The 18162-nt window shown below is 41.9% G+C and overlaps 2 protein-coding genes across 3 annotated transcripts in view; one reads left to right on the top strand and one right to left on the bottom strand.

The window, feature by feature from the left end:
* The first annotated feature begins 3151 nt into the window (after positions 1–3151).
* Positions 3152–11134, top strand: LOC110960902 (leucine-rich repeat-containing protein 3-like). Of its 2 annotated transcripts, XR_002596338.2 has the most exons (3): positions 3152–4340; positions 6958–8234; positions 10662–11134. XR_002596338.2 is itself a non-coding variant. In XM_022208349.2 (2 exons), the coding sequence occupies exon 2, from the start codon at positions 7025–7027 to the stop codon at positions 7874–7876; it is 852 nt and encodes a 283-aa protein (XP_022064041.1). In that variant the 5' UTR covers positions 3152–4340; positions 6958–7024; the 3' UTR covers positions 7877–11134. The 2 variants fall into 2 exon arrangements, 1 of the variants encoding a protein (XP_022064041.1); XM_022208349.2 differs by having other exon boundaries at positions 6958–11134.
* The window catches only part of col2a1b (collagen, type II, alpha 1b), a 52096-nt gene continuing 44342 nt past the window's right edge, over positions 10409–18162 (bottom strand). Inside the window, exons 45-54 of the mRNA XM_022208117.2 lie at positions 17916–17969; positions 17178–17285; positions 16477–16530; positions 16189–16296; positions 15991–16044; positions 15761–15868; positions 14532–14820; positions 14040–14227; positions 13004–13246; positions 10409–12776 (exon numbers count right to left, since the gene is read on the bottom strand). Coding sequence (XP_022063809.1) covers positions 12630–12776; positions 13004–13246; positions 14040–14227; positions 14532–14820; positions 15761–15868; positions 15991–16044; positions 16189–16296; positions 16477–16530; positions 17178–17285; positions 17916–17969 — 1353 coding nt within the window. The 3' untranslated portion in view covers positions 10409–12629. The remainder of the gene's footprint in view (positions 12777–13003; positions 13247–14039; positions 14228–14531; positions 14821–15760; positions 15869–15990; positions 16045–16188; positions 16297–16476; positions 16531–17177; positions 17286–17915; positions 17970–18162) is intronic.

The raw sequence follows: 18162 nt of genomic DNA on the forward strand, positions 1-18162 counted from the left end.
CATAGCTTTCCTCAGTCGAGAGAAACAGGACACAGCAAAGGTGTATTCATCATGGCGGTGTAATTGGAGGCACTCTGAGAGAAACATCAAATTGAAGGGAGGAAAAGAACCGACTTGTAGCCTAATATGTATTGATTTGAGTTTCCAGTCGCCGCTCTACCCTTGCATGCACGATTTCAGATCCATGACCAACTGCACTTGCCTGATTGCTATGCACGGGAAATCACAGGATGCTGTGACTGTATTTTAAAGCTCAAAAGACCTTCTTACATTTTTGCTTGACTTTGTTTTTTTTTTTTAAATTATTTTAGCCTATGCTTCGGTTTTCTGCACTAAGTCCTTTCCTGTCGCCCAAGTTACTTACAAAGCAACATTTTTTAATACTTTGTTTTGTCAGCAGGTATGATTTTCCACGTGTGTTGTCATTTCTAACAACACAGCGACAGACCAAACCTTTGTGTTAGTTCTTGGTCGTAAGCATTTTTATGCGACTCTAACCTCGGCAAGTCCCTGTTGACCACGGTGTGGAAAAATGGCTGCCTAGCGCCTCAGCAGAACACCTGCCCCCAGCCTGACCTGTTGTTAGTGAATTCACTCCCAAGAGAACGACAGACTGGTTACAAGAAATGCTCCACTGCTTTTTTATTTATCTCTGTCTCTGCAACTCTATCAGGCGTACTCACTGGGACGTGGATTTCGCGCTTTTTGTCCTCCGCCGTTCTTTTCATGACACACATAATGGACACAGTTGCAACCACGCACTGTCTTGGAGGAATAGCTTTCTGCCACTGATCGTCACATCTTTTCCACAGCCGCCTCCTGTTTACAAATTTGTGTAGGGTTCACTCAGTCTTCCCCTGAGAGGACTACAGTCAAATCAAACAGATGATGCCAAACTACTTCACCGCAGTCAGGTTTTCCAGTAGAGTTCACATTGTCAACACCGTCATCAACGAACTGCTCGTTGGCATGTACATCTTTTAGAACGGCAACATCCCAGATAGACACAACGTCTAACCACCTCCCTCCTTGGTGCAGTCATTTTTTGTTTTTTTTTTCTTCCTGCAAAATTGAACTTCGCACTCATCATCACGCTTTTCACTCTCTGTTCAAGGACCGGAAAAACAGACAATGTGCAATACTTTTTTTCTTTTTGAGTGGTGGATTTTTCTCTTTGCCATCACATGCTTTCTCATTATGCTCGCCTTTGTCCCTTGTTTTCTGTCTGAAAATCCACAAAACTCAGCTTGTCTGCATCCCTGTGTCTGGCAAACATGGAGGCAATCATCCGTCAAGGGCAAAACATTCACAAAAATTCTGCTGTAAAGTGGGACAAAAAAGCATTATACTTGCAGCATTCTGTATTGTGTCTGTCAGGAGTGGAAATGTCACAGGTTTTAGTGGGCCGATGGGAGCAGGGCAAGCCGGGGAGGCAGAGGAGGGATATGAGGTGCCATCATGCCTGTCAGACCCATCCTTTCCCCCCTGAGGGCTCTGCTAGATGGGCAGATATTCTTGCTGCTTATGGTAGAAAATCAAAGTGGGAGCAGGGCAGTCGCACTAAGTGCAAACCCCTATGAATGATATTTCATACAATACATACACTGTGTGCGCTGTTTTCGTGTGACTGTCAGATTGTGTCCACATGCTCTTGTTGTTATCTACATGGAAATTTAATACGTGTATGTGTGCGAGTCTCAAGGTTGCCTTACGTCCTCTCTCAGCTGTGTTGCAAATTCAGTCATTTGTTTCTATGCCTGTCCAAGTCAATCTTCATTTTCAACTTGATGTACTGTGGACTTACACTGTGACAAATTAAGTCTCGTTCTGCTTGACCTCCAATGTTAAGCGTGGACCAAACACAGGTGATTAGAGGAGGCGCGTCTTCCCTTTAATGTTGTTCTCTTTCAGTTCTATCAGTCTGCACTCCTGCTTATCTAAGGGTGACAGCTGCAAATAATATTTTTCTTAACAGTATGACACCTATTCTAAGTCCCCAGGTGATACATTTTGCATTTCATGTACTGTATTAAAACTGTTATTGCACACTGGCAGATGACGGACTAAACGAAAAACCATCAAAGTGGGTCACCAGGGGTGTCAGAAGACCCTCATTGTGCCTTAGCATTGATTTTCCAAATATCTACAGGTCTGCTGGAGGAATAAAACACCATTCTTCCAAATATATTCCCTCACTTCCTGTTTGGATGACTGTGGTGGAAAGCACTGTCCAACATGTTGGTTTGGTATCTTCCATAGGTGTTCAACTGATAAAGATTCTGCCTGTGAAGGTCACAGTATATGATTCACATAATTTTCAAACCATTCAGTGACCTTTGTGTCCTGCAGATGAGGGTATTGGGATTCTCGAAGAGACCGCTTCCATCATGGGATAAAGGTGATCACCTGATTGCATTGATTTCTAGTGACCCTTTACTCCATGATGATAAGTGGACTGAAACCATACTAGCAAAATGCCCCCACAGAATAACTGAGCTGCCGATGCCCCTCGATATAGAGATCAAGCATTCAGTGCTGTACTATTTTCGTGTATGCCACACGTGTACTCACCACTTGCTGAGAATATTATAAACGATGACTTACTTTCTTCCACATCTCTGTAGACCAGTGCAGATGGGTTTTGCACTCCTGAAAATGTGCTTTAGTCTTTATAATGAGAGGTTTATGCATTGCAGCCAGACTTCTTCTTCTTCTTCTTCTTCAGTGTCTTGTGTAATCACGTTGATAACCATGCCTTTACACTTTTCTCTGTCATACATTGCATGTAGTGCAGTGTTAGACTTCAATGTATTTGTCCAGTCATTGATGTTGTCAATGTATGTCATTCTCTGGCACCCTCTTGCGTTCTTCCCTTCTATTTTGTCTGTTATTGCAAGATTCTCTATGCTATTCCTCCTCATCACATGTCCTAGGAATTACATTTTTCTCGATCTGATGGTTGCCAGCATTGTTCTTTTCGCATTTGCTCTTGTAAGCACCTCTTCGTTGGTTACTCTTTCTACCCACGATATCTTTAGCATTCTTCGTAGGAACCACACTTCCACTGCCTGGAGTCTCTTCTACATATTGCTTGCTATTGTCCACATTTCACATCCATATAGCAAGATTGACCAGATGTAGCATTTTGTCAGCATGCTGATGTGTGTATTCATGAAGATGGTCTTTTTCTTGTTAAAATCATCTTTGGCTATGGCAAGACATATTGCAGCAAGACTAGTGCTCTCTAAAAAACTGTTCTTGCTGATGGCCTGATCACGACCACCACTGACATACTTAGTCACATGAGGAGGAGTTGCTGTGCAATTTTTCTGTTCATCCATTATCCATGCACCGCTGAATCCTCTGTAGGGTCGTAGGGGGCTGGAATCTATCCCAGCTGACTTAGGGTGAAGGCAAGATCCCTGACCTGGTCTATTTTTCCATGCATATTGGAGTAATGCAAAGATCATTAATGTCAGACAATGTGGAGTGTCAACGACAATATAATATATCTAAATGCAGATGTCCGTTAGGTCACTCATCCTTTCAAACCACTAACCTGTTGTGCAGTCTTTAATACTGAAGCTCCTGCCATCTGTGCCCAAACAATGAATGTTCCTCAAAAGTAATTTACTTATTTAACTCTTCCCAATATAAAAATCAGCAGTGACCAGGCCTGCTCATGCCACAGAGCTTAATTAGATGTAAATTGCTTGTTGCCACCATGCAGTGCTCCTCTGTGCTCATGTTTCCATGCATTCCTGCAGGATTTTCTGATAATTTCTCACCTGCCTGTGTATTTTGCTTTTTCTGTCCTCTGAAATATCTTTGTGTACCTGTGTTCCTGGCTGGGATTCAATCCAATTTTGCTGGAAGACGTGATTGTAAGAATTAAATTACACCCAGAGGTAATTAGTTCATGGAGGTAAGCAGTGTGTTCTGAGAAATCCGGGATTGATGCCATCTATAGTGAGGGCGAGAAGAAGTGATGATGGGACCCACTTCCTCCTGTGTTTGTGTTTTGTCTCTAGCACACACTAAGAGAGAGAGGGAGGGAGGGAGATAGAGAGAGAGTTTGCCCCACATCTTCATCGCTATAACTACCCTCCTCTGGTGGAGACAGTCAGTGATGGAGCTGTCTGCAGGCGACGAACCACGGAGCCGCCACTGATTCTCAAAAATTTATCGACACTGAAGCAGGAGATGATGATCAGTCTTCCTTCGGGGAAACATCCAAAGTAAAACTACAAACTCAGTCTAAGAAAGAAAGACAGAAAGGAAAAAAAAAGACATCCTCATTCGCCGTGTGGACCTAAACTTCTCAAGAAACCATTTAACAGGTAAGTTATTTTAGTTATTATTAATCCGTACGTTCAGTACTTAAAATCTATCTAATAGCGATCGTATCGTTGCTGTAGTCCGCTAAAGTCGTTGATTTCTTCCTTTCATTTGGATAAACTTTAATCTAACCGGGCGAGCAGAGAAGAAGCTCCCCTTAAATGTTTTACTAACTTCAGTTTTATTATTCAGAAGTTGCAAAAGGATGCAGAAAAACGGCATTCGCTTGCTTACAACAAGCAAAAAAACCAAACAAAAAAAAAAAACCCCGCTGTTATCTGTTTACCTTTACATAGTCCTGCTGACCTGTTCCAACCAGGTTAATGTCATTTAAAGTCTAAATTAAATTTCTCCGGAAATAATATGACCTCAGTGGACATTAATCTCATAAAATCCAGGGTATGATACATGAGATGAACTCACAGAGCAAGGAGTGTCTCTTTTATTTTCTAATTTGCCTTACTGTGTGTAAAATAAAGGGAGGAATAATGAAAAACTATAATAATCACCAGCTGTAACCACAGTGCCAGCTGTATTTGCTTTGGGAGTCTCTCTCCATCTCTCTTTCAACCTCTCTCAGTCCCATTCTCATTCATGCAGCAGATGATTATTTTTGCTTAATTAGGGATTTGCATGCATCTACCTTCACTATGTTAATAACCAACACGGTCTCACGGGGATTCGTGAAACTGTTACGTAAATTTTTTGTTTCTTTTTCGTGCGCACCAACACGATTTCGTCATGTTTTTCGTGCCGCTCACCACGAAATGTTTTTCGTGTTGCTCACAACGAAACCCGCTGTGGTAATCACAGCTGAAAGTGGTTTATACCAGCGGATTCATGACGATCTAAGCTGTCCATCGGCGTATACTGCTTGTGTGATCGCGTTTGCGGCCGCCGGCCGCCGGACATTCTTGAAATTCCTATGCAAATTGGGGAAAAAAAAAAAAAAAAAAAAAAAAAAAAAAAAAGGTAAGTGTACCACCGGGTTATGGTTATGGTTAGGGTTATGGTTAGGGACGATGTCATGCAAAATATAGCGTTGGATTCGCCATGGTTTTACATTAAAAATATAATACACACATTCGTTTGAAATACGTTCTGGGTGGCACGAAAAGTCCGCCGTTTAAAATACATTGGTGCGCATTTCGTGGTGAGCGGCACGAAAAACATGACGAAATCGTGTTGGTGCGCACGAAACCGAAACTAAAACTTACGTGACAGTTTCACGAATCCTCGTGAGATCGGGCTGTAATAACGGGCAGTGAATGAATGGTGAGCTAAATCTTCAGTTTCGAGAACCACCCGATGGACATCAGAGGGTTGTCACTCAGTCACCTTTAGGCAAATCAAGCAAATCTAGGCCAATCTTGGTCTGGGGTTGACGCGTTCTCTGCATGTTGTCCGTGCAGGAGAATGGACACACATGTCAACTCTGAAAACGGGCAGAAAACCAAAAGAGCTTGACATTTAACAGGATAGTCTATTAATCAAATTCAAGCAGCGTTTTGTGATTTCTGCCTCGGATAAGGAACATTTTACTGCCACACTTGTCTGAGCAAAACAACAATGTTCTGAAAACACCTGATTGGATTTTCTGAACAAGCATCAGTGACACCATGTAGCTACAGACTTATATAGAAGAAAAATAAGTCAAGACAAGCAGAAGAGACTCCGTGACTCTAGAATAGCTTAACACACATTACACATGTAATGTATTCACCGGTGATTTGCACTCAAGTGATGCAGAGTCTAGCCCATTGCTTTTTTTTTTTTTTTTTTAAACTTTTGCCTCCTAACTGGAGGAGGAGTGAGCAGAAGCTCACACCCAGACTACTGCTGGGTTATTTTTTCCAGCTCTGTCACTTATTGACACTGTGAGACTCAGGCAAGATTGATGTTCTTGCTGTTAATAGTGTTGCAGGCAATGCTTGGGCTATCGATCCCACCCTTTTCTAACCTACATCCCTACAATGCACGGCCCTCCCTGCTTCACCCTCGGTATAAGATTAAGGGGCTGAGGCATCATGGGAAAATAAATAGAGGGATAAATTAGATGAACATGTATTGATGAGTGTAATATGATGCTTTCTTCTGCTCTTGAATTTGGGCCGCAGGAGGAACACAACAGGAAAGCGGCAGGGAGGAGTTCAGATAATCTTGTCTAATGATTTATGTCCTTTTAATGCAGGGGCTTTTCAACCTTATTAGATCACTTAAAGTATCATTACTACTGCTTAGACTGTGATTCATGAGGGAACTGCTGCAATAAAATATGCTGATGCCTCTACTGAAAGTCTATTTTCATTTCAAAATTATTAACAAGCCGCATCACCGAATCTGAAGTAGCTACCGTGCAATGTGCAGAAATTGTCCTCTCACATGTTTTGGTACATTTGTGTCACAGTGTCTCTGCATAGAGGAGCGTTTTTATTGGATAAACTGCGTTAAGCTCATTTCATTGTCTAGCTCTGTACCCACTGTCCTTTTTTCCCCCCCTCCTCCTCTAAAACATGATAATCTCCCCTGTGAGCGTTCATTTTGATTGCATGTGTTTGAAGGTTTAGTACAGAGAGAGTCATCTTGTCCAGACTGACCCTTTTCCTTTTAATATGTCAGATTCTCCTGCTGCGACCGTGTGCATCTGATTGGGACCTGGTGTGTGTCAGGGGGCTATGGTGAGGCGATGTGCACAGGATGGTGTGAGGAGAGATGTACCAGCGTCGGTGGAGGGAGAGCTAAAGGACTGGATCTGCATTCATGGCTGTGGGTGTCGCTTTTGTTCTCGGCTCTGTGGGGTCAGGCATCCCTGCAGTGCCCAGACAGCTGCCACTGTGCCTGGGACACGGCCACGGTGCTGTGCTCGGACGCGGGGCTGCGGGAGATCCCAGAGGGGATCCCGCCAGAAACTGTCTCCCTCCACCTGGAACGCAACTACATCCGGAACATCCCCGAGAGTGCCTTCAGCGATCTGGTCCACCTGCGGGACCTGTACCTGTCCCACAACCGCATCGACTCGCTCGCCTCGGGAGCCCTGCGGCACCTGGGCCCCGAGCTGCGCCTGCTGGACCTGTCGCACAACCAGCTGAGGCAGGCCAACAGGGAGGAGTTCGGCTCCACTCGGGCAAAGACTCGCCTCTACCACAACCCCTGGCACTGTGATTGTGCCCTCCAGGAGCTGATGGAGACTCTCAACCTGGAGCCCGAGACGGTGAACGGGATCATCTGTGAGAGCTCTGTGCGCGGGGTGGGCGAGGGCAGCAGGTGGGAGGACCCGGGGTCACAGGGCGAGCACGCAGGCCAGCCGCTGGTCAAACTGTTGGATTCTGGGGTGAACTTCTGCAGCCTGCAGAGGAAGACCACAGATGTAGCCATGCTGGTGACCATGTTCGTGTGGTTCTTCATGGTCATCGTGTACGTGGTGTACTATGTGAGGCAGAACCAAGCCGAGGCCCGCAGGCATCTGGAGTACCTGAAGAGTTTACCGAGCCCACGCAAGACCCCGGCTGAGACGGACACTCTAAGCACCGGTTTCTGAACACCTGCTCAAGCTGTAATCTAAATGGAATAATCAAATGCCATTTTTATGACTTCGAGACACTGCTTGGAGTTACCATAAACCAACTGCAGAAGACATAGACACTGAGATAAGGAACCTTTCGCAGCTGTGTGATTACAATATTTCTTTATATTTGTTACTGAGCCCCCCGTATTTTTCTTAATATTTCTTCTCTTATCACATTTTTTCTCAGTTTAATGAAAAATAAGAAGTACTTGCTTACTCATCCTACCATCTGCACTGAGGGAAACGAGAAGAAACTGAAAAGTTAAAAAACAAAGTGTTGCAGAAGAAAAGATTAAATAGGAGCATCAGAAAAGACAGACACTCTTTGAACGTAATAACCTTTCATCTCCCTTGTTGTCCTTCTCTTCTTTTCTTCTCCCATCATGCCTCATGCTGTGCTCTTTTATCTTTCATTAAGCTCTAATTAGGAGTCTTTGACCAACTGACCCTTAATGAACACTTGAAAGGTGCTAATCAGCTGGAGTGTGTTTATCAGGTCAAATAGGAGAGTGTGCAAACTCTAATGTGTGTCCTCTTCTAATTGCTTGTTTCATTTGTGCGTGTATGTGTGCACGTGGTGTATTTTTGTGCATTGTTGCGGTAGTTTTTCACTTTGATAGCCAGACATTGATTTTGCACAGATGCTATTTAAGCCTTTCCCGATACTCGATCACCACGCCGGTTGTTTCGGTGCCACTTGAGAGCTGTTGATCTAAATTTACTCTCAGGAAGCCATTAGAGCTGAGGGTTACCTATTTTGTCTCCAAGCTGCAGCAACCAGCTCTGAAACATCCGAACCATTTAGCATAAGTGCAGCCGTCACTGATTGGTACAGGGATAACCAAATTTAGAAATACGATATTACCTTTTATCCTGAGAGAAGCTTTTTTTCCCCCAATCTCTCGAGTCCTGTTTGTTTGGTCCTCCCACAGAGGCTGCACCATAATTATTGACTTTTTTTTTTTGTCCCGACACTGTTAAAAAAATGCTTTGATAATAAATGGACTAATTTTCTCAGAACGTTTAATTTTCTGTAATGTGAAAATTAATGCCACTGCTGGTGTGTACACTGCAGGTGTACTGAACATCTAGCTCAGCTTCTACATATATATTAAACAAAATCTGACGGGATCAACAGCAGTGTATTTTTCAATTCTACTCGAGTTTATTGTAGTCACATTTACTTGCATTCCCTGTGGAGCATTCCCTGAGGGCAGGGGTTTAAGGTGTGATTAAATGTATAAATGTATTTTCATTCCTCATTGTCATATTCAAAACTGTAAAATACCTCCTTCAGTCTTCTTGTCATTGTCATTATAATGTGTGTTTAGGACAGATGGACCACAGGTTGGAGGATTATTAGCAGGACACTAAAGCTAAACATACACAAAATTATGTTAATTTTTTAAAGATTTTACTTTTTTTCTCCCTGTGTATTATTGGGTATTATTAGGTGAACTGATGTTTAAATAATTAAGCAAACCAACATGAGGAAAATGACTTCTGTTTTGCAGAAATTGACAATAAGGCAGTTAATTACAGGGGCTCAGATGGCTCCTCCATTGCCTTTTTTTAATGAGTCACAAACCAATAACTGGGACCCACTAGGTCAAGAGGTTTATTTTTAATATTTTTAGTCTTACAGTACAATTTCCCGAGCACCTTCATCAAGTCAAATAATTCATTTGTTTAGTACTAGTTTTGGTCCAGATACCTGACATACCTTTGCCATGCTAAATAGCAAATATTAGCATGTGATCATACTAAACTAAGCTGGTCATGGTAAACATTATCCTGCTTAACATCAGCATGTTGGCATGTTCAGCTCTGAGCACCGTTGTGCTAAAGTGCTGTAAAGCCTCACAGAGCTGATAGCATGGCTTCGTCTTACTCGTGTATCTTTAATATGTGATGGATTAAAGTGTAAGAACTTTTACGTGTTCATGATATCTAAAAAAAAATATGACTGTGCCCCCTTTTATCCAAGAATTTGGTTGCAAAGTGGCAAAAGCTGAAGCAGAGCCTAGAATAGGTCGACTTTCTGTGTTCTGTTATGTGCTAAACGTGGTGTGCGTGCTTTGTAAACTACAGAGAAAGACTGGTTCAAGTCTGTGTTGTTCACATGCTGTGAATTAGAGCTAGAGACAGTAGAACTATGAGTAGACCCTATGGAGTAGACTGATGTTGATAGTGTTTTGGTCCATGTGAAACCTGGTCTTGGTCGGTAAACCACAGGCTAAAAGAGGATGAGAATATACAGGTATATTCGTTCTGTGACTTTCTAAACCAAACTGTCTGTGGATCAACTTGTGAAGCATTGTTGGTATAACTTTACATGCTCAGAATATTTCCTGAATGTTAGCTGTTTGTCACAAATCATACATGTGATGTTCATACGCCAGAGTTCAGTTTCCACAAATGCATCTAAAACGCCCTCTGACTTTTTAAGGTACAGTTCTGAAGATGACCCCAAAACTCAAGAATCAAACATATCCTTTGTGTGTATTTTTTTCTGTGGATATTTCTTTTATTGGTGATGTATTTCTGTCCCAGTGATTTGTTTTCTGTCCTGTTTGTTAACCAAAAGTGATTCAAACAAGGGTTAAGTCATAGATCGGAAACCAGTACATTAAATAATAAATGAACCATCAAAAAGTGATTCAGGAAAATAAAACAACAGCAAATCGATATCAAAAATAAAAGAAACATTGCTGTACTTTGTTCATAGAAATGCTTCTACATTTTATTTCTACTGCAGGTTGAAAAAGGCAAGAAGATGAAGAGAAGCAGTAGAAGTACAGGAAGACATTATCAATTCACAGAATGAGCTGATCATGGTTGGCAGTGTTTCCCAGTTCTACTTTACCATGCAATAAAACTGAAGGAAATGATCGGAAAACTATTTTACATATATAGGTACATGATCTGAACTTGCACCACCTCCTCCTTCAATGCTTTTTTATGAAAATCATCAATAATTAAACCACAATGGCCCCGCATCCATCTATCCATCCATCCATCCATCCATCTCTCCACTGCCTTTTCTCCAAATCTGAGCTGTTTCTCCCCCTCGGAAATGCATCTGGATGTCACCACAAAAAACATGAAGTGGAAGCAGGGCACAGCAAAATGTAAAGGTGTGACTTTATTTGAGGAAACAAACACTGCCCCAGATATTTCAACATGGGGGGAAACAAAACAGAATATAAATAAAAAGCAACTTCAGCCTCTCACTTGGTTTTGTCTTTTATTTTCCAATTTACATTAATTAAAACGTAACAAAACAAGTCATGATCATAATAATAATAATATAATATTGCTATTATTATTAATAATAATACTATTATTAATAATAAAAATATACACAACCTCACATGAACGAACCCTCTGCGCTGGCTGTAGAACTGGAGACAAACACACCTTAAATCTCTCTTTTTTTTAACCATATGTGTGTGTAAGTGTGAGTGCGTATGCCGAGGCAGAGGGCCGCCCAGTGTGAGGGGACTGAAGGGAGGAAGTAGAGAGGGATGGGGGTCAGCGGTCACAGCAAATGGGGGCAGCAGATGGGCTTTTCTGACCAAAGCATATTGATCGTATTGATATTTGTCTAAAATGTGGGATTTGTAAACAGATTCAGGGGGAAAAGGCCTCAGTTTGATGTGTGAAGATGATTTTTTTTAGCGTGAGGTAGCTTTAAAATATCAAAAACAAATGTTAACAAAACAAAAAGAAAACAAATTTTGCTCCAAATTGGTCGTATCTTGATTAAAAACTCATCAGGGGCTCATATTTGTTTATATACTGCGGTTGAAGAAGCAGGAGGGGCGTGTGAAGCAGGGACATTCATCACCCCGAAATCCAAAGTCCCAGGGCGAAATGCTCTCTCTGAGAAACTGTATATATATATATGTATACACACATACACATATATATACATATAAACAAGTCACTACATATGAGTATCTGGTTGTTAAAAAATACAAACTGTTTTACAACAATAGCACCATTGACTTTATTATAATACACAGTAATTTTCGATACACACTGTGGCGGCGGAAACAGAAGCACCTGCATTTTCTTTGTAGCTAAATTTTTGGTTTCAAAGAGATATGTGTTCTTTAGTGGATGTGCTACAGGAGTGGTGGGATGACTAGAAAATAGGAGGAAGTAAGAGAGGCAGTTGGTGGATAAGGATTTTTTTTCTTAAATATATGTAAGTGGGCTTTTTTTAATTATTTCTTAGCAACAAACTCAGTCCTACCACACCTGGGACCCAAACCTAGACAATAAATAAATAACACCGACACACTGTTCTCTCTCTCTCCCCTGTTCCCTGGCATGCTCCTGTACTCTCCTCATACTTCCTCCTTCTTGTTCATGAATATGGGGCAGGTGAAGCAGGGGGCTTTTGGGGGTAATGCAGGGTGTCCATTTGGGGGGGAGATGTGAGAGGGGGGGGAGGGCGAGCTGACTGGAGGCGATGCTGGATGAATCACAAATGACAGTTGCTGGTGCCATTCAGTGCAGATATCCTACGGAGTTCGACTTGGAAAAGCACTTTTTACTTAGAAAAAAAAAAACGTCCCATTTTAAAAAAGTGTCTTGATTTTTCTTTTTTTCTCTCCTCCTTTATCTGAAGCGTGCTCCTCTTTCATTTTACTTATTTACTTTTTTTAATCTCCAAATTTCCACTTCTTCTTTCTTTTTTGTTTTATCCCTCGTTCTTTTACAAGAAGCAGACTGCCCCGACATCGACTCCAAACTCCTGGTCTGCTCCGCCAATATCCATGGGGGCAATGTCCACAATGGGCAGACGAGAGGTCTTCTGCGATCTGTATTCGATCACTGTCTCGCCCCACTGTCCCGTGTGTTTCTGTGCAGAGGGAAAGAACAGAGCGGCTGTTAAATGACCCATGACTTCTCCAAAACTGCAGAGAATGAGAGTGATTCGGTGAGTGAACACCAGAGACTAAGATGCTTAACATCTATCAGGTGAGCAGGTAAATTTGTGAACTATATGTGCACCAGTTTAAATAATATCTGGTTGTGTTTTATCATCTATTTTTATTTTACATGCAAAAAGAAGATCGCCGGTCTTACCGTGCAGCCGTCTTCCATCACAGTGTAAGTGAAGCGGCTGTTGCCCTCGGCCCTGATCTCCACGTCGTTGGAGCCCTGCAGCAGCACGGCCTTCTTCAGGTTGCCTGTGGAGGCGTCCATGTAGGCCACGCTGTTCTTACAGTGGTAGGTGAGGTTTTGAGAAGCCTCGGTGGACAGCAGTCTCAGGAAAGTCATCTGGATGGCGGCAGTGTTGGGCGCCAGGCTGTCGTCGCCATAGCTGAACTGCATTGGAGGTAAAGAAGGGATAAGTCAGAAAACAGCCAATAATTGTTTTGCTGCTGTTGCAGAGTACTTGTTATGCTGATTGCTTTATGACAAATACAAACGTGGCATATGTTTCTTTTTGACTTTTCCATCATATTAGTAGCAACAGTTTTATCTGTAAGCCAAAGTACCTTTATCGGCACGACAACTAGAGTCACCTGAATCACAGTTTTTCAAATCCTGTCCACAACTGATTGACGTAAAATAGCATTTACACTGATTTTATGTCCTTGCCAATTCAGATTTGCTGTTTATTCTTCTCCAAGAAGACTTCTATATCTCTTTTGTACAATAAGTAATGTCCTTTTGAAACAAAGACACTTTACCTACTTTAGCTTATAGTAGAGAAAGACTGCGGTGAAAACAAGGGAAATAGTGCTGCTAATAATTTATAGAATCCTTACAGTTACAGAAATATGCAATAAATTATTAACATTTGTACTGAAAATGAGGTTTGTCAAATCAAACTGTCAGCCTTTCTTTTGTGTTATGGATTTTTTTGCATGAATTTTTCAGTTTTTAATCAGAAAGATCTATCCATCCTTCTATGTATTTATGTCCATTCATCATGTGCAGGGTCCAGATTTTTACTGTCATTAAAAAAAAAAAAAAGTAAAATACAATAAGTCCTAGATTTGACAGACAAATGCTCTTATAAAGAGTCCGTCCATTATTCCTTTAAAAATAATACCGGAGGGAAATATTTCACAGGCACATAAAAGTAAAAAAAAAAAAAAGTATTACAACTTACGTGGAATCCTCCATTCATTGTTTCTCCGAACCAGACATGTTTGCGGTCTTTGCTCTTGCTTGACCACCAGTTCTTGCGAGGGATGCTGGCAGGTTTGGGGTGGACGCAGGACTCTCCTGTCTCCATGTTGCAGAAGACTTTGATTGCATCAACTGTGCAGCCCTGATTGGGATCAATCCAGTACTCTCCTGCAGACAGAAAGCGAAAAGAAACACATCCAGAGTGAGACTTTTCTTTCACATCTTGCTTCCTTCATTTTTGCTTCTAAAAAGCTGCTCATCATTGGAATTTCATTGTTTAATGTGTTATTTTGTGGTATTGTAATATCTCAAAAACAGACTCTGAATCTGCTCAGTATAAACACACCCAGACTACACAAACTACAGTACACTTATCCAAATTTTGACTTGAACAAACTTGAGCTGCCAGCACAACTTCTGTGCGTTTCATCATCGCTCCCCAATTTAACCAATTCCTCTCGGTGTCACTCACCGCTCTTCCAGTCAGGATGGCAGAGCTTCAGGTCTCTGCAGGTGCGAGCTGGGTTCTTCTTGGATCCCTCGGGGCTGCGAATGTTCTCAATCTGGTTGTTGAGAGACTTGAGTGTGGCGTCGACCTCAGCATCATGCTGACGGAGATTTCCGGAAGCCTGGTCAGCCCTCATGTACCTGAGAGGATCAGGAGACTTCTCAGTCTGACCCAGACCAGCGAAGGCAGACATATCGATGCCAGGACCGGGGGGACCAGGAGGACCAGGGGGTCCGGGGTTTCCAGGGGGACCCTGAGAGAAAAATGAGATGGAAGTTTAATTACTTGCTTACAAATGGTGGATTATTCTTCTTCTTCATCCGTAAAACTATAAGTCGCCCGTCCTTTCATAATGGGTGCAGGACCTGCTCTGTAATCTGTTTGCTTTGTACGACTTCATCCCTCTTAGTTCCAATAATGCAGTCACTGCAAACACATTATTTAGTTGCTTTAATACCCCTGTTCAATTTGACCTTTACTGATTTTCATCTGTCCCTGCTTTTTGATCTGTTAATTACCATTTAATAACATTCATTTTCAACTATTTATTGATGGAGTACTTTAGGGTTTTAGGTAAATCCCTCTAATGCCCACTTTAGTATTGCAGAATTATAAGTAGGAATGACTAATAAACGCTAAATTAGCATCTGAACACATCTGAAACATTTTTATGCTTTGATTTATGTGACTCATACAACACAGCTACATCTTACTAAAGAACAGCAAAATTATGTTCAGCCAGAGAGAGAAAGAAAAGATGAAAAAAAGAAGGGCTACACTGGAGACAAAGGTGACTTACTGATGCATGTCAGCAGGTCACATTATAGGTAATTATCTGAGGTGGGGAAAACTGCAGTGTTCAGTTTATATTTAGCAACTGCATAATTTAGACCTGGTGCTCATGATGCCGTTATGTTGTGCTACTCTTGCACAGTCAGGCTCTTGCTTTTTCAAGGACTTTTAAGATGGATCTTTTCCAGTTCTAAGGGTGTTTTAAATTCCTGGAAACATTGCAGGCCATGAGCACGGAGCACAGAGTACACGGTGTTGTAACAGCCAGAATGAAAAAAGCAACAATATTATTCTAACTATGTGAAGGCACATATTTACTGACAAGAAGTGACATAGCATCTTATCGGTTTTCTGAGGAAAGTCAGTTTAACACAATTCCTGACAGTTCTTGGAATACTCACAGCTGGACCGGTGTCTCCACTGCGACCACGAGGTCCAGGGGGTCCAATGGGTCCAGGTAGACCGTTCGTACCGTCCTTTCCAGCAGGGCCAACAGGTCCAGGTGGTCCCTACATATACAGACGGAGATGTTAAGCTCTGAACATACTGTGTGTGAAGAAATTAATCATTTGTCTTTGCATTCTAAGTCATATTTTGCTAGAGACAGGTATTTTCCAGTGCTTATACTCACTCGTTGTCCAGAAGGTCCAGCAGGTCCAGTAGCACCCTGGTCTCCAGCTTGACCCTAAAACAGAGGAGGCACAGTAAATATCAGAGGGACAATCACAAGATAAAACTACAGTGCATCCAAAGCCAGTGTCGGTTCAATTCAGAGAACTGGTATAAATATCTGGATCTGGACACATTTACAGTCAGTGCGAGTGCTTACCGGAGGTCCGGGGAGACCCTGCAGACCAGTGAAGCCTCTGTGTCCCTTCTGTCCTCTCTCTCCAGACTCTCCACTCTCACCCTTGTCACCACGGGGTCCTTGGGGTCCCTGTTAACACGTGGACAACATACTAATGTGTCTTTTATTTGCACAGGAAAGCATGTGAATCCCAACGCTTCATTTCACTCTTTCAATGACTGAACTAATTCTCACTTTTGTTTATGCAGGACAGAAATAATTCAAAAATTGCACATGCAAATTTGCTAATGTTCAAAAAAAGATGCATACAGGCATTCCTCTGGCTCCAGCAGGTCCTGGAGGTCCAGCAGGTCCTTGTGCACCCTAAAAAACACAAAGGAAAGAAAGAAAAGGGGGTCAAAGTCATGGTATCTTTCAATAATATGGTAAAAGGAAGTTGAAATGTTCCTATTAATTACTGTATATCTTTATTTTTATACAGATTGTTAGCATTTGCCCTCACTCAAGCATCTACATCTTGTATACCACCTGTGTATCCACTTGTCCTTATTGTACCTTAGAAACTAGTCAACAATATGCTTCTTACCAGACCTGCCTGCATCTTGTTAATTACTGCGGTTGAAGATGAGAGGACAGCTTTCTATCTTGGTAACCCATGAGGTCAAATACGTCTTTGATGTATTTTAATGTGCATTTAAAGGGAAAAAAATCATGTTAAATAGAGGACAACCTTCGCTACAATACATGGAATAGATGTTATGCAAATGAGAAAAGAAGGCTGAGAGTTTAATTTTCTCTGTAAGACCCCACGTCAGTCAAGGATGAAACACTTGAGACTTCCTCTGTTGCACCTCCTATCAGACAATAAGCTAATTTTCAGCAGGAAGACATCCAGCCTAAGAATATCTCATAATGTCAAGCAAACTTTACTGAATCACTGCAGGTTTTCTGGAGTCGTCCTACTGTTTTAAGAAAGTGACATGTTTGCTTGTGTTGCGGTTACTACTTACAGACTCTCCTCTGTCTCCCTGTTTGCCGGTCTGACCAACTGGGCCAGAAGCGCCAGGAGCGCCTGGTGCACCAGGAGCGCCTGCAGGGCCGGTGTTACCACGATCGCCCTGCAGCAAAGAGAGCACAACAGTCACGACAGCGAAGTTATGAATACAGGATCAATGCTGTCTATTTAAGTAGAAATGTAACAGAAAGAACCAGATAGATTTTGCACATACACCGAATAAATACGGATTAGAATGTAATGAAACGGTGCACTAAAGGAAAACAAAGCTGCTTCAAGAAAAGAAAATGTGCTAAAATCCAAAAGCAAATGCAACTAAAAAGATGAACAAATAGATCTTTGTGGCAGCAGACAAAAAAAAAACAGATGATTGAACATGATTCCACTTGTTGAACGTTATTACAACACTTTACCCATTTTACAGACAGCTTTCGAACAGCTCTTGCAAAGTGTTGACTGAATCAATAGAATTCATCCCATCAGGCCAGAAAAACTTCAAAGAGCAGATTTCTATTACTAGAATCAGAGCAGAGGTGCTGCTGTTGTTGGGCAATCACGGACCAATAAATGAGATTAATTTATGCCACTAAAGCAATGGTGCTTTCCACATTTCCAAATAACCATTAAGCATATTTTAAAACTGACTCAAGAGCTGTTATCAGGTCAGGTTCAACAGTTATAGCAGCATCCCACAAGATGAAGGATTTGATCCAGTGTGTTTCCTGTTTCTCACCTTGATTCCAGTAGCACCGTCTCTACCAGGAGGTCCATCAGATCCAGGGTTGCCCTTTCAGATGACAGAAGAAAACCAAGTGTTAACAGTTTCCACCTCCACCGAGACAGATGGCCTACTGAATGCAGATCAGCTGCGTAATGAACCCTGCTCCAACAAAACGCATTAATAATACGGTGTAAACGCAAAATGTACTGCATAGATGACGCAAATAGCGGTGCCTTTTAATGAACTTGGCTTAGCATTT

This window comes from Acanthochromis polyacanthus, chromosome 5, assembly GCF_021347895.1.
Source record: "Acanthochromis polyacanthus isolate Apoly-LR-REF ecotype Palm Island chromosome 5, KAUST_Apoly_ChrSc, whole genome shotgun sequence".
NCBI lineage: Eukaryota > Metazoa > Chordata > Actinopteri > Pomacentridae > Acanthochromis > Acanthochromis polyacanthus.

Excerpts from the sequence above, each read along its gene's own strand:
- LOC110960902 (XM_022208349.2), top strand. The coding sequence starts at position 7,025 with ATGTGCACAGGATGGTGTGAGGAGAGATGTACCAGCGTCGGTGGAGGG.